This window comes from Diuraphis noxia, unplaced genomic scaffold (assembly GCF_037042655.1).
Source record: "Diuraphis noxia isolate RWA-SAM2 unplaced genomic scaffold, SU_Dnox_SAM2 contig0001, whole genome shotgun sequence".
NCBI classification, from domain to species: domain Eukaryota; kingdom Metazoa; phylum Arthropoda; class Insecta; order Hemiptera; family Aphididae; genus Diuraphis; species Diuraphis noxia.
In genome coordinates, this window is record NW_028301711.1 from 36,517,250 (window position 1) to 36,534,004 (window position 16,755).

At 28.6% G+C, this 16,755-nt stretch overlaps 1 protein-coding gene across 2 annotated transcripts; it reads left to right on the forward strand.

The window, feature by feature from the left end:
* Positions 1–1,800: 1,800 nt before the first annotated feature.
* LOC107169821 (uncharacterized) lies at positions 1,801–16,263 on the forward strand. 2 transcript variants are annotated; one of them, XM_089216594.1, is made up of 9 exons: positions 1,801–2,257; positions 7,523–7,649; positions 8,367–8,538; positions 9,132–9,332; positions 9,836–10,086; positions 10,825–11,034; positions 11,220–11,412; positions 13,088–13,259; positions 15,534–16,263. In XM_089216594.1, exons 1-8 carry the CDS (start codon positions 1,925–1,927, stop codon positions 13,251–13,253), a joined length of 1,653 nt encoding a protein of 550 aa, XP_089072720.1. In that variant the 5' UTR covers positions 1,801–1,924; the 3' UTR covers positions 13,254–13,259; positions 15,534–16,263. The 2 variants fall into 2 exon arrangements, with proteins under 2 accessions (XP_089072720.1, XP_089072721.1); XM_089216595.1 differs by having other exon boundaries at positions 9,144–9,332; positions 15,534–16,262.
* The last annotated feature ends 492 nt before the right edge of the window (positions 16,264–16,755 follow it).

Consider the following 16,755-nt stretch of genomic DNA (forward strand, 5'->3'; position numbering starts at 1 on the left):
TGAATAATATTTAAAATGTAATTTATTAATTTGATATAAAAAATATACATAATATAGTACCTATAGTAATAGTAAGCTGTTTTTTTTATTAATCGATGACTACGTACATAATTATTTGAAAACATGTTTTGCCATTTACATGTATACATTTAGTCTTATAATTTGAAATTTAAATAAGAACGACGAGGACTTATCATTGTTTTCTCATACTAACCATTAACGGTTAACTCTAATTAACCATTTCATTGATAATATTATAGGTCGACGATGTTGACCTTTCTTATATAACTTTCTATATTAGAATATTATTCTTAAAGGACATGCAATTTATTAAGTGATATACATTTGTTATTAGCTGTATAAAATTATAGCATCAGTTTTTTAATCAATAGTTTTCGTTCTATGAAGAAGTCAGAACATAATTTGTTTTTCTCTCTCTGACCACGTACAACATAGAAAATTCACGTTTAGCTTTTAGCATAACCAACTATATTTGCTGTTACTCTCCAAATTAGTATAAAATCATAAATTATTAAACTTTAAGTTAAGAAAATTACCTGTTTCATTGCAATGACTTTTTTGTGATATTTTATCATAGAACATTACTTAATAGCGCTACGTCGACTTTTTTATAATATTTTAATTTTCACTCACATAAAAAAATGTGTAAGTACAATTCCAAAAAAGCCAAAATCAATGTACTTAATCGGAAACACCGTTTTACAATATTAATAATATTATTTTATCATGTTCATATATTTAAAAAAGGGATAATTTTTCTGTAGAGATGCACACATTAGCCTATTCCAAAGGTTCTCAACCGATGTGCCGCGAGTTCCACTAGGAACGAAAAATGTCTGATATTTGTAATTATTCTGGTACAAAATATTGTAAACAGTACGTTATTCCATTAAATTTGTGTTGAGTGTGCCATGAAAACTTATGATGTGTAATAGTGTGCCGTGAACAAAAAAGCTTGACAACCACTGGCCTATTCGGACGGCGCAATAATAATCAAAATTTCTGACTTCGAATATGCGCCGTGATAATATTATTACATCATGCAGACGAGGACAGCATGAATATTATGTTGGGCGCACAATATTATAGCGCGCGTGCATCGCCGCCGAAAGAAATGTGTAGGCCGCCGTCGGCATAATATAGTGCGCGCGGCGAGAGTCGTGGTAGCCGCCGTTTTCACGTGAGCGGCTACGGCGGAAGTAGAGGAGACGGCAGTCGCCGTGTCGATGTCGAGTGATGGGCTCGAAGGCGGGTGCGGGGAGCGTAAGGGCGAAAGAGCGTGAGCGGTAATCGGCGGAACGAGTGTGGCGTATGTGTGTAGCGTGTGCGTGTAACGTGCGCGTGGACGAGGGGGGAAGTGGAAGATGGACGAGAAGGAATAAACGGACGACGGCGAGAAACATGTGCGAGTGGAAAATCAAAAATGCGTATGCAGTAGAGGCGACATCAACCGGTGATGCGCGTGCGTCCGTCGATGTACCTAAAACAACTATATACTAGTATCGGAGTCAGCGCCACAGAGTCCACAAAATCTGCATCGTAGCTTACAACAACAATATCCACAACTACAACTACAACAACGACAACTACAATAACAATAATAATAATAATATAAACGGGTGTTCTTCGTCGTGCATTCACACCCGCCGCTTACCACCACCATCGGAGCAGTAGTACGCAGTCGGACCAATGAGAACGGTCGGCGTCGTCTCCCCCCCCCCCTCTCCACAGGTTTCCCGCGATCGGGACTCTTCGGTGGCGATATTGCGCGCGAGTCTGGACAAACATTTGGGCATTCGGCATTCCGTCGTCGAGAGTCCATGAGTGTGGTTGCGCATTGCACAGTGTCACTGTAGACCGAATGCGGCCGAGTTATTTCATTGCCTATTGACGAGAGACAACCATGATTTATGCGGAGTTTGGGGAACGCGGCGACCGGCAGCCGGCGGTGGAAGAGGATGAGCAACCGCGGGTTTTTCAGATACGCGGGCACCTGGTGCACGGCATACCGCGAGTCGGAGACTCAAACTACGACCCAGCGTGTCCCACGTGTAACCCGGGCTCGATCAACGACCTGGGCACACCGACCGCGAACGTGGTAACGACGTCTTCGCCGCCAGCAGCCATGGCCACCGCGGTAGCGCTCCCGGGCCCTATCCCGGCGACCGACGACTACGATTATTATAACGGACAGCAACAGGGCATCGGCTCGCCGGCTTTAATGCGTCCATACGGGGTAAATATTATTAAAAAAAAAAAAAAAAATTATGCATTTTTAAATGCGATATTATGTTTACTATTAACTATAACTTATAAGAATGTACTTATCGTTAGGAGCGTGGTTAATTTCTATTCTGATTTGTCGTCTGGTGTATGCCATGTAAAAGCACAACATATTTTAGATTCTGAGTTGAGCTATTTGTTTCATTGTAATTGACAGTACAAAGGTTTTTGATTTTTCTTCGACCTTAATATGATGTTTTACTAACTTATTTTCCTTAACTTTTATTGCAAGTTGTTATTGTTTTCTAAAAATATTTAAAAACAATTTAAAAATTAATAAATGTAAAAAAAAAATTCTATTTTGCTTGAATTTGAGTTTTATATTTTGTTTAATATCGAAATGAACTTATGTAGTCCATACACGTATATTCGCCTTTCCTGAATATGTTCCGCAGTTATGACATATTTGATGGTATCTTTTTAGCTGTCCATACATATAATACACAGTTATATGTACCTACGTATAGATAACTTTGATATTAAGATAAGAAATTATCGAAAGAATTTGCATCATTAATATTACTTATTTATCAATGATATTAATTTTAATGCTCATCCACGCTCTACTTATTGCTATAAACTTGTACGTTATAAACATTATTATATTTCACAATATTTAATTATAAATCACATTTGATGAACACGGAAGAGACGAGTTATTCACACGCGTTGTTTAGTCCTGTTCACATTAAATTTTATATTTTTTTTATGGATCTATAATGACTATGACTATAAAATAAATAATAGCGATATTAATTGATATTATAAGTTATCGCTAATTTATTTTAGATGAATTATTATTATAATTGGTATTTAATTATTAGACATTATTAGAAATTATTATTGTTAAATGTTTATTATTTTAGCGTGGTTTTATTTCATAGTATGCCAGATATTTTCATGTTTTGATTCGTTTAATTTCTTAATTTTCAATATCCATCGTTATTGTTTTGTTGACGCCACCTATAACACGTCTCATTTTTTAAATATAGTTTTGGAAAATTAATTTGAAATTATCACTATCTTTTAAAATATTTTCTTGAATTATCGTCGATTAACATTTTTCACTATCACAAACATTTAGATTGGTTTCATGTTTTTGAGCTGGAATAAAAATAAAAATCAAAAAAAATTTGTATTATTGTTTTTACATTTTTATTTTTTGGTTTTACCTAAACTAAATATATTATGATTATATATAATTATAAGTGGTACAAGAAAACTGTAAATTTAGGGTTTTTATATTTTTATGTATTTTTTTTTTACGGCATATACGGAAAATTGTATGCAAAACTATAGTTTTAAAATCATACATTTTAATTTTATGCACACCAAACGAATCGTCCCAACATCCCTTTTTCATACACATTATGTTCCAATATCGTATAAGAACCACACATTTGCGTCCGAAGAAATTTAAATGACTATATGCTAATAATATTATACGTCCGATGTAAATAAATTATTTTTCTTCCCGTATAATACAAACTTAGAACTGTCAATAGCATTGAATAATGTACTGCTAAAGGTACGTTAAAAATTTGTTTCATTATTACATAATATAAATAACAATATTATATTATATACAAATTTTGGTTTATGACGTTTATCGTTATTACACGTATACTATATTATATTCTACATTGAATTAAAATATTATTTTTGTCGTTTTATATAAAAATATTTAAAATAAATTTAAAAAACATAGCTATATAAATATAGGTAAGGTTTAGACTTTAGTTGTTATATTATGTTATTATTATTTATTTGTGGACTAAAAACAATTTAAATGAAACAATTTCGTCATTTTTATATTTGACTATTACTACGAATTTTTATGCAAGTATAGTTATTATGTTTATTATTAGTACCTACATAAGTAAATCTATTTCACGAGTTTCAAAGATTTGTTCGATAGATGATAGTCCAATACTCAAATCAATTACGAATTAAAGAAAGTGTAATTTCATAATCAGATAATCAGAACGCAATTAGTATATAGTCGAATTTAAAACCTGGTTGCTAATCGTAGGCTGCAGCCACCAGCCACGTTAAACTGTGAGGAGCTTGTAAAGAGCTTCGATACTCGCTTATTTAAATTGTAGACTGCGGGTACTATAAAGAACCTGAAACATGTTATATTTTCACCATTTATTTTTACTTTTAATGCGGTGAGTCTTTATTATTTAAACGACTCCGGACTCAAAGGTCTTTATAAATATGATTAACAATTTTACTAGATATTAATAAAACATAAAAAATTATTTTTTAACAAGAAATTTATCATATGATTGATATCATTAAAACAATTGTAGAGTCTGCAGTAATTATTATAGTTTAATACGCTATAAATACCTATAAAGTATTCGTAAAATATTTAAACTTATGAATAGGTTAACGTTAAAAATATTCTTCTGCATTTTTTTGAAATAGAATTTCCTCAATTTTAGATTCTAAGCGGAGCGATATATTGATTTTACCATGATGTGTGGTTTTATTTTTGTCTGTCATCACGTTTTAGGGCAGTAAAAATGCTTCGATTTTCGTCTTCAGTTCCTTGTTAGATCAGAAAGTGAATGTAGTTGGTACTTTGAGGAGTCAAAAGTACAAAATTCTAAATATTTTTCTAAAAATTCAGGATATATAAATTAAAAATTAAAGAAAAAACGGGAATTTTTACGCACATCAGTTTTCGACAAAATCGATTTTGGTTTTTGACGTAACATTAAAATAAAAGACCATAGATACATGAAATTTTCTCCGAATGTTCATATAAGTATATTCTATACACTATGCAATTTTCAAAATTTTCAACTTAAGTTGAACTATTAATAGGCATATGCAATTTTCGATGATATTTAATTTTTTTTTTTTGTAAATGAATATCGATAAAAATGAATTTGTTGGGTGGAAGAACTTGAAAATTGAATATAAGACTCCTAACATATGTTTAAAATAGCAGTCGAAGTATAAAAGTAATACATACCTAGGCACACTTTTTTTTTACAAGCATTCAAAGATTTCAAAGTTTGAATTTTAACAAAATACGTAAAAATCACGAAAATTCGCAAATTATTTAAGCTAGAAATTCGTAAAAATTTTCTTTTTAAATCTAAGATTTGAAAATTTAATTCAAGGTTTCTTATAAGTTTGTCTACCTTAATCAAAAATCAAAAAATAAAAATAAAAATGTCCACCGGAAAGTCAAATATTTTAATAAGTAATAATATATCCTAGACAGATAAACCGTCTCCGCTCAGAATCGTTTTTCGTATACAATGATATAATATTATAGGATTAAAATTTAATTCCATCCATTACAGTAACCCATTGTTACTTACTGTACAGCAGAGTGATATCCACTTTTCCGCTTTTTTTCGGTGGAGGGGGGTCTGTAATAATTCTATCTATTTGCACCTTTGTACTAATTACAATATGGATCAACTAAAAACGTGTTGTTGGACTTTCCATAGATTTGCAGTACCTACTTATTAATTATTATAATAACATGGAATAATGCTATACATTATAAATTATAATATATTATATTATAATATTATAGACCTTGAATAAATCAATACAATTTACAAATTTGTTATTTAATAGTGATCTAAATAGCCCATTTTCGTTCTTAACTATAGTCATAAAACTAAAAGGTAACAATAATAACATGATAATACTTATGATATAGTTTTAGGGATATTTATATCGGTGAAACCTGAAAGCGCAAATGCCGCAAATGGACCTTTTTTTCGATAACTCAAAAGCGCAAATTTGTTTTGCGCTTTTGTACCTTGGTAGTGGGATAAAAGCGCAAAATTAAATTGTAAATCTATAGTCATCTCCAATACATAAATTTAGATGGAAAAAAATTTCCAGATCGGAATACTTGAACTTGATGACAGTTGGCTTCAAATTTTACATTTAATTTGGAGGTACCTACTCATTATTATATTAGTTTAATTTTAAAATATTTATGATACTTGTTTAACTAATTTAAAATAATACTCAAAATTATAATTTTTATTTTCACTAATTTTTTAAACTTATTTTAATTTCATTTTAAATGTTTGATTAAATATTAATAATAACGATGATTTTAATAAAACACACATTTTTATGATATTGATTTGCGGCGCTTATGGGTTATTAAAAAGGAATTTTTTTTGCGATTGTGGATTAAGTATTTTTGCACTTTTGGGTCATATTTTGCACTTATGGGCTACAGCCATTTATATCAACTAAATAACAATCCATTCTATAAATAGTATCAGTAGGTACAATAATATATTTTATTTTATTTGACATCACGTGAAAATCGTAAACAATTTTTTTCAATTTTTCTATAAGACCAAATATAGTTCTTAACGACATTATATATTATACCTATACCTACATACATAACGTAAAAAAAATTTTTTTATGATGGGGGAGGATGCGATGATACTATTAACTTTCAAGTATTAATAGTTGGACTTCCATTAATTATCTTACAAACAGTCATAATAATATTATCTTATATCTTATGCATTCATATAATATGAATATTAAATACTAGTTTTAAAATATAATATATAATATATATTTTTGTTTTGTTATATGTTATTAACCAGATGTCAAATCATAAAATATTTCTATTAGCTGTTTTAATGTATTGATTATTGCTTTTATAAGATTTTAATTCTTTTAATTCTTAGCTATTAGAAAAGTAGATTATTCATTAATAATTTTAATTAGTATTAGGATTTAGGATTAAAAAAAAGAAATGAGTGTATAATAAATTTACATACCAACAATTATTTATACATAACATTATATATCAGGTTTCAGTAAGTAATAATATCTATTGGAGTCCGGTAAATTAAAATAATAAATAAATGAGTTCTAAAGAAAAAAATGTTGTCAAATCTTCATATTTTTATTATACCTATTATAATATAAAGAGAAAACAATTGTTAGGTATATTGACGGTCCAGTATTCTATCTTCCATGGTCCAGATTCTGACCGTGGTCTGCCAGTTGCCGATTGTTGTTATATAATATAATATTATGTTAAACGGTCTGGTAAAATGTTGAAAATTGCTTTCCTAAAAGCTCGCATACCTGATGTATATGTACTGAAATGACGCCCCTGGTAAACATTCTTACCTATACGGCTAAACGTCCAAAACATTTTATTATTGCATGGTGAAAACTTTTTAATTTATGAATTTTACAGGAAACGATAACACGCTTTGATGACAACTCTTCTAGTGGATTTATAACCGGTATTGCTGTTGTGTTTATATCAGGTGAAATGGCCGGAATCGGAATGCTCGCCGCTCCATGGGCAGTGGTTAACTTAGGTAAGTCTCTGGTTTTGTATAACGTACCAAAATATGTTTCATGTCTACAGTTGTAATCATTTAAGATAATAGTTTGAAAGTAATAGTAAAATATAATACATTTACCTTTACATACTTGAACTTTGATATGAAAAAATAAATTATTCTATTGTCAAAAATATTTTTTTGGTACATAGGGTACTTGGTAATCATATTTTTTTATGATATAACATAATATAATTATGTTTTACGTTAACATTACATTATTAAGTATAATTGTGATTTTGCCATATTATTAGAAGGATAATATGCTTATATTGTACATTTTGAGACTTTTAAATACTAATAAGCAATACATTTTTCTGCAAACCTATGAATTGGAAACTGAAAAGTTGACTATTCAAAACCCCGGATCAAATTTAAAATGTATAACATAACAATGAAAGTATCGTCAATTATACAACGATATTAGTTCAAGATATTATTTCTATTTTTATCGTAATGTAATAGTTTTATTCTTCATTTAAAATATTTTTGAAAATATAAATTAAGTTATTGATTAACTACTCGCACCTCCCCACACACACACACACACCACAGATCCACATAATATTAGCGATGATATCTATAATAATCTGCAGAAGGTTAGGTATTATACAGACGCATATATTAGTACCTACATGGCCGATAACCCATTATAACTCTATGGATTATTATGACCTGTGTTCAATGTTTCAGGATGGATGGGATTTGTTTTGTTGGTTGCATTTGGTATTGCTACTGCCTACAGTGCGTCTTGTCTTGGGACTTGTTGGTTGATACTCGAGGAGAGATACCATCAATATAGAGTTTACCCAATACCTGACCCATATCCTACGATTGCTCTGCATGCTGTCGGCAGACGGACTAGGTATTTATATAATAATAATTAATATGTTATTCAAAATCTGCATAAAGTTATTTATGCATAAAGTTATTATTTATCGACTACGATGTACAGGTAAATGACTACTTTCCTATAAAAATTAAAATAAAATAAAAGTTTAAGTAGATATTTTCTTCTGCTGTACAGTTATTCAACTACAGTAGCTTTTATCAAGTTTACCTCGTAGTTGAGAGAAAGTTATTGTAATATATGTGTTAAATTTGAATTCAATGATAAATCATCGCATACAAATAATGATTCTGAGCGAAGGCAGCATAAAATCCAATATTTTGGTACCTATTTTATTTTACTATGAATAATATCTGCCACGGTAGATTGAATTAAATTTTTGATTAAAATTTATAAATATTTAAATGCGCGAAAGTCATCGTTTTCCACTGCCAGGGTGATATATTTTTTTCTGTAACGATAAAGCAACCAGGGTAATGTAACTATATGACTATAATATATACTTGTGACCTACCAACTACATGACTGTCGCCTATACTCATAATATTATTATTTAAACTTTTATTAAAAATTGTTGACACTATAAACGTGTAATTATTTTAACTTAGTGTGATTTCTAGTTACCTGACGAAAGCGTGTATTCATGCAACCCTATTCGGCTCCGCAACAGTTTATTTAATGCTGATAGCCCAATCAGCTCAAAAATTGTTTACAGGGTCACATCCTGAAATCGAATTTTCTACGTGGCTGTTTGTATTTTCGGTTTCCTTAAGTTCACTTATGTTCTTGGAATCGCCGAAAGATTATTGGTAAGTACCAACTTATTTCTTAAATAGGTAATGAAAAAAAATATGTATTCAATATGTTTAGTGATATCTGGGCTTTTTTAAAAATGAACAATCAGCAAGGACTTGCATAAACTGATTGGATTTTTGGTTCAAGTTAATGATTTATTTATTTGACTAATTAAATTAATTATTCCATTTATTTTCTTTATTAAACAACACTATTCAGTATATATATATTCATAATAACTCTAAATTGTAGAGTTAAATATATTATTATTATTATTATTTGTTACATTTAACTTTAAAGTTTTGGGCATTAAAATAACTTAAAACTAAACTGTGGTTACTAACTTACTCACCTTTAATTAAGTACCAATATATCAGAAATATATGTGATATTAAAAGCATTATTACATATTATGACAGTTATAATGTACCCGAATATTTTATAAATTCTATGATGAATGTTAAAATATAAAAATTGTGATTGTTGAACGTACAATATTTATTTTTGTCATGAACAGTATAGTGGCTGTCGGTGCGTTGCTCACGACGATGACGTCCTGTTACTTCATCTTAATGCAAATGTTACTCGATGAACGTATCAAAGAAGGCTCGGCGCCTGACACACAAACAATTATGTCAGCCAATCAATTTTTCCTGTCCTTTGGTTCAATACTTTTTTCATATGGTGGAGCTGCATCATTCCCAGTTATACATTTTCAAATGTTTAAACAGGACGAGTTTTCACGCAGCGTGGTAACTTCATTTATCAGTGAGTATATTGGTGCTTGTTTTATTATTAAAAAATTATGTCGTATTATTGGTGTAGCAAATGGGCGCAATTAGTAGACTTGACACGGGTATTTGCAAACGATTTCCGGGTAGGTACGTACCTACTCATGAACATTTATTAAGGAAAGTTCTGGAAATGGAACTTATCGGTTATTGTAAGTTTGATAAACTGTTCTGCTACGATTAAATTGGATAGGAATTTATTTTATTTTTTTGTACAAGACTACATTCATTTCATTTATATAATTATATAACCATCTTTATTTATTGTTTCTTTGATAAAATAGTATATATAGTCAATATTTTATGTAAAAGTCATAGGTCATAGCAATGTTTATTTAATAATAGTAAATCACAGATTTTTTAGGCGAAAATAATCGACGTTTAAACAGGGAATTTGATTTGTTAGTAGTTGTACTTAGTTTTTATATGTATTATTAAGTTTTGTTTTGCTGATCATAAATCTATACTATTTTGTCTTGTTAATTACAAAATTGTATTAAAATTATATAATACAGTAATGGCTACTAGTTACAACTTACAAGTCACAATAACATAATTATGTGCCTCACATCAGTTCCCGAAGAACTGTATGACATTCATACCTGCCTATTTATATGTATTCTTCAATTCTTGTGACAAACATAACTAATTAATTATATGCTGTTCAGTGCATGCATGCGTGTATGGTTATTTATTATTTATCCTTTTTTTCCAGTTTTAACTATTCTGTTTGGGTCGATTGTTGTTGGAGGATACATCGTATACGGTCATACAATTAATCCCAACATTCTCATGTCCCTTGGTGATTCATGGCTATCGTACGCAGCGATTGTTTTGATGGCGGGACATTTAATTTTAGGATTCATCATCATGGTTAAACCAGTGTCTGAACAAGTGGAGTCGTTCCTTAACACACCACTGCGCAGTAAGTACCATTGTTATAATATCCTGACTGGATAAGTTGAATTATTCTATAATGCCTATGACCTATATACAATTTAATAGTTATTTTCAATAAGTTAGTTTGTATATAGGTTTGAGTTTATCTGTACTTACGACTTATTAACACCGCTCATGTGCACATATTCAAAATGTAAATTTTATTTCCAGCTTTCGGTTTTCAACGTATCGTCGTCCGCGTATGCCTATTACTTGTCATGATAGGTTTGGGTGAGAGTGTACCCAACTTCACTAACTTAGTGGCTCTGATCGGATGTTCAACTGTTATACTGGCCACCTTTGTACTACCGTCTATATTCTACTTGAGGTTGTGTTCCATGCAAAGCGCTACTTGGCCTGACAGGTATATTATACATGGTACTTTTAAATCAATGTAATAGTTATATTATCCTACTGCCACTAGCCAACCCTTTATTGTCAACAGTTATTAAGTAATCACATGTTAAAACTAAAATTTATTGAAATTCAAGTGGACATGTAACCACTTGAATCGATTGGGTATAACATTTTAAAATTAATTTGCCATTTTGTCTTAAAAACTGGGAAAGTTGCTTCTTTATATAGTCGGTTTTAGCAGGGAATTAGCCAATTTTTTATTTTTATTTATTTTGTTGTGTGTGTTTAGTGTGGAGGTGGTGGTGAATAAAAAAAAATTTTGACACAAGTATTGTGTTATTTTTTATCCACTCACACGTGATTATTATGTGGTTTGGGAGATTGGTTCTTATGTATATGTATCATTTGGTATTTTTTAAAAGCTATCAATATTTAAAAAAAACGAGGGTTAATTTTTTTATATTGATAATAGTATTTAAAAAAGCGGGTAAGTCGTGGATGTCACTCTGCTGTACAGTAGGTTATAAGTGGGTTACTGTAAGAGATGGTATTTTTTTTTTTTTTTTTTTATTGGTTAAGCATCAACTACATAGGTTATTAGCTTAAATGTGTTAATTTCTACATTAAATGATTATATGCTATTGTACAATTCTATTTTTAAGAGATGGTATTAAATTTGAATCAAATGATATTATATCATTGCATACGAAAAACGATTCTGAGTGGAGACGGTTTATTATCTGTCTAGGATATATTATAGATTATTATTACTTGTTATTAATACTTATTAAAATATTTGACTTTCTGGTAATTATTAATTATTTTTTTGATAAAAGTAGTCAAACTTATAAAGAATCTTGTATTGTATTTTCAAATCTTAGATTTAAAAAAAAAATGTTTATGAATTTCTAGCTTAAAATAATTTGCGAATTTTCGTGATTTTTACATAAGTTGTCAAAATAAAATTTGAATGCTTATAAAAAAAAAATTGTGACTATGTATTTATTTTATTTTTCAACTGCTATTTTAATGATATTTTAGGAGCCTTTCATTAAATTTTTAAGCTTTTCCACCAAACAAATACATTTTTATCGATATTAATTTGAAAAAATACTAATAATGATCGAAAATTGCATATGCCTATAAATAATTCAACTTAAGTCGACAATTTTGAAAATTGCATGGTGGATAGAATATACTTATTTAAACATTCGGTGAAAATTTCATGTATCTATGGTCATTTGTTTTAAAATTACATCAAAAACCAAAATCGATTTTGTCGAAAACTAAAACTATAATAGTGCGTAAAAATTTTCGTTTTTTCCATAGTTATTAGTTTGTTTATCTCGATTATTTAGAAAAATATTGAGAATTTTTTCCTTTCGACTCCTCAAAGTACCAACTACATCCACTTTCTGATCTAACAAGGTACTGAAGACAAAAATCGAAGCGTTTTTACTGCCCAAAAACGTGATGACAGACACAAAAAAAATTTATTAAAACAACACACATCATGGTAAAATCAATACATTTCTCGCCCCACTCAAAATCTAAAATACCAAATGATATCAATGAAACCAAAGCGTTACCCATTAAATTTAAAATCTCATGAATAACTATATACTTATAACGTTATAACATAATTTTAAAATGTGTTAATTGTATTTTTTTTTTTTTTTTAGGAGTCTATCATGGAAATCCAAATTGTACATGTATACAATTATTATTGTTGGACTTACCAGTGGTTTAGTAGCTATGGCTACAGCTCTTTCTGAATTAATCGACCTACGATCTCTCTTTCCTCATTATTATTATTACTACTATGATTTAAATAATACTTATAGCTAATTAGTGGTAAGCATCAATAGCACAGATATAGAAGTTAAATACATTTACTATTATGTTAGGTAAACACATTGTTTTATTTATGCAATAAAGTGTACCTACATTATATTAAGTTATATATTTTTTTTAGGTACCTAGGTATATGTATAAAAGTTATTTTCAGTCCACAATAATTGTTCTTTTGAAATACTTTTTTGTAATTAACCTATTTCTGTAATTTAAGCTACTTAATATATAATATAAATATGAAAGTTAGCTTGAATTCAAAAACTTATGAAATGCATTATTAAGAATTTAATGTCATTTTTTTTTACATACATTTTCCTTAAAATTATATTTTAATACCTTCCAAAAAGAAGCACTATTTGATTTATTTTGATGCCACAATAATATAATATCAAGTTCTTTAATTTCTATAAAAATTAAAAAAAAATTTCTTAATGGGATTATTGGAATAATCTAAGCAAAAAATATTCAGTATTAAGTGTAGGTACAATATTATATATTAAACATTGTCACCGAGTATACGGAGGTGGTGACACGATTGGACTACATGAAATGTAAAAAAAAAATAGAAATTATCATTAAACATATATAAGCATTACTGTTTTAAAATCTTTAATAAAAAAAAGAAAAAAACACTAAAAACACTAAAAACCACTAAGAACTGTTAATACCAATTATAATATCCTTCTTTTATTTCTACAACAATTTGAAATTGAAATAAAATGAAGCTAATTCAAAACATGATGGGATTTTAAAACAGACACAAGATTTTGAGTTTTTTATCATAAATATGATGATTTTTGCTGTTAAAAAATAGAAAATTTAATCGCCGAACTTCAAAAAAAAAAATCATTACTTTTAAGATGTCAGATTAATAATTAATACTATTAAAATAACTTTAGAAGAACAAAGAAAATAAGGTTTATTAATATTGATTTATGTAATTAAAGCGTTGTTAGAATTGGGCTTAATCAAACCAAACGTATTAAAAATAAAAAAGCCAAAATACTAACCTGAAAGTAGCGAAAGAAATTATTATGTTATTTTAAAATAACTATGGATGAATTTAGGGTCATTTTTTATGAATCTCTTTATATAATGCTGAGTGCATTGATAAATCGTTTTCAAAACAAAGTTATTGACAACTTGTTGTATTTGAGAATTTTTTAATTAGTTAAAATAGAATAAATGTATAAGATTTTATGGTTCAGATTTTGATGAAAATAAACTATAATCGTATCATTATTTATTATTAGATATATTAAAAGTTAAAAATGTATTTATTTATCGTAAATATCCGAAACTGTAAAGTACTTTAGGGGAAGAAACATATTTAGAAGGTTTAGTGCCATAAGCAGTGGCGTATCCAGCATTTTTTTTTCAAGGTGGTTGGGTGGGGGGTTTAAAAAAATATAACATTAAATTGTGTTGAATTTTATTTTATTATGTCAATCGATCATTAAATGAATTAAACATTGAATAATTTTCGGGGGGAGGGGGGGGGTACAACCCCATAACCCCCTCCCCCTGGATACGCCACTGGCCATAAGTAGTAATATTATTTAAAACATAGTTAACTGCATCAGTGACATCCTGTACAGCAGAGCGCTCATTTCCTTAGTTTTTTCAACTTATATCCTTTTAGAAGTCAACAATGACACAAATTAACTTATAACAATTTAGCAATAATTGAGGTACATAAGGTAGAATATTACCTAACATCGATGAAATTGTTTATCAGTACATTAGTAGCTACGATTAGGAAATGTACATTTATGATTTATTAGTTAGGTATTGGTATTATTATTTTTTATTGTTAAAACGTTTAGTCAAATTATTTTTTTTTTTTAAGTATAAACTTTAAAGTTAGAATGTATGTGATTAATTTGTTCTGGTTGAAATATTTAAGTAAATTGGTTTTATTTTTAAAGGACGTCAAAAGTCTAATATATTATTATTTTATTATTAAGTATAATTAAAGGCAAAAATGGTAAAAAATTATTCAATATTATATTAAGTTTAAAAGTAAAAAATGTTTTACATTCAATTAATTAATTCTAAAAAATAAATTAATTCAATTAATTCAACTTCATCAGAAAGTGGTTTTATTTTGACTGCTATCTTACCTTTGATTATTAAACTTGTTATTATAACCACATTATTATAGTTGAAAAAATAGGTACTCAATCATTTAACTATTTTTGTACTATGTTATTTGAATTTAATTAATTAATGTAAAAATTGTTTAAATAACTTAAATATATATTTTGTTTTCAGTGCACTGCACACCGACTGATTTAGGATGTACGCTCCACACCGTTTTACCCAGATCACGTGCAAACAAAACTCAAAAAATCAGTCAACTTTAAAGACTAATATTATCCGAAATCCGCTACAACTGCAGCCCAATGTATTCTTTAGTGACGGATCACCGTATTGATAACAACAAATTTAACTATCATTATCGTCTGGTTAGAGCCACTAAACCTTCACAAACGGCATCCTAGCAGTTGTAGATGACAACGGTCATCATCAGTTTCCTTGCAGTACTTACAAAATAATGTTGTGCTTTGGTGCCGCATATCACGCCTTTGTCGATGCAAATCACGTTCTAGTCGAATAGAACAGGCGTAGATATGCTTCCGTTTTTGCTCATTGTGGTGTGATTTATTTTCAAATGATAATATAAATTAATTTTCAAATGCCTAATGTTGTTTCTGAAAAGATAAATATTAGATATTCTAAATGTATATACTACAAATATATTATTAAGTAGGTACAATAGTTGTGGATACAACAATATTATTTTAAAAGCTATATCCTAACTTTCCATATACTATTATTAATTTTTAAATGTAACTTTTATTTATATTTTAAGTATAAATTTAAATAAATTAAAATAAACACCTAATGCATTTATGATCAATGATCATAGTACTTACATTCTTATTTTTATATTTTGACTGAAGCGATTAATGTATCAAATTTAAAATGATGTACATAATATAAGTTTTGTTTTGTTTGTTTTTTTTTTTTTTTTTTTTTTTTTGTGTGTTTGTATCTGAAGATAATTTTTATAGTTGAATAAATGTTTAAATCTTCAACTTCTATGTTTGTTTTGGTAGGGAATTGAATCAATTGATACTTCGAACTTTTCGAGTGTCAAAAGTAAAAATGTACAATACTTCATTAATTAAAAAAAAAAAAAAACATTTTTACCAAACAGAGTTTTTAAAAAAATATTTAAATATATTTATTATTATTTAATACTAAAAATTACAATTCGAGCGTTCAAATTAAACTCGTCTAAAACGCAAACATTTCAAAATTATTTTGATTTCGAATTCGCTAAATTTTGGTGTTTATTAAAATATTTAGGCTTGGTCAAAATACTTTAAAATTGAATGCATTAAAATTTTTAGTACTTTAATTAAAGCATACACTTGTTTAATATAAGACACCACTTATGGTTGATCTTTTAGAAATTTAAAAATATTAA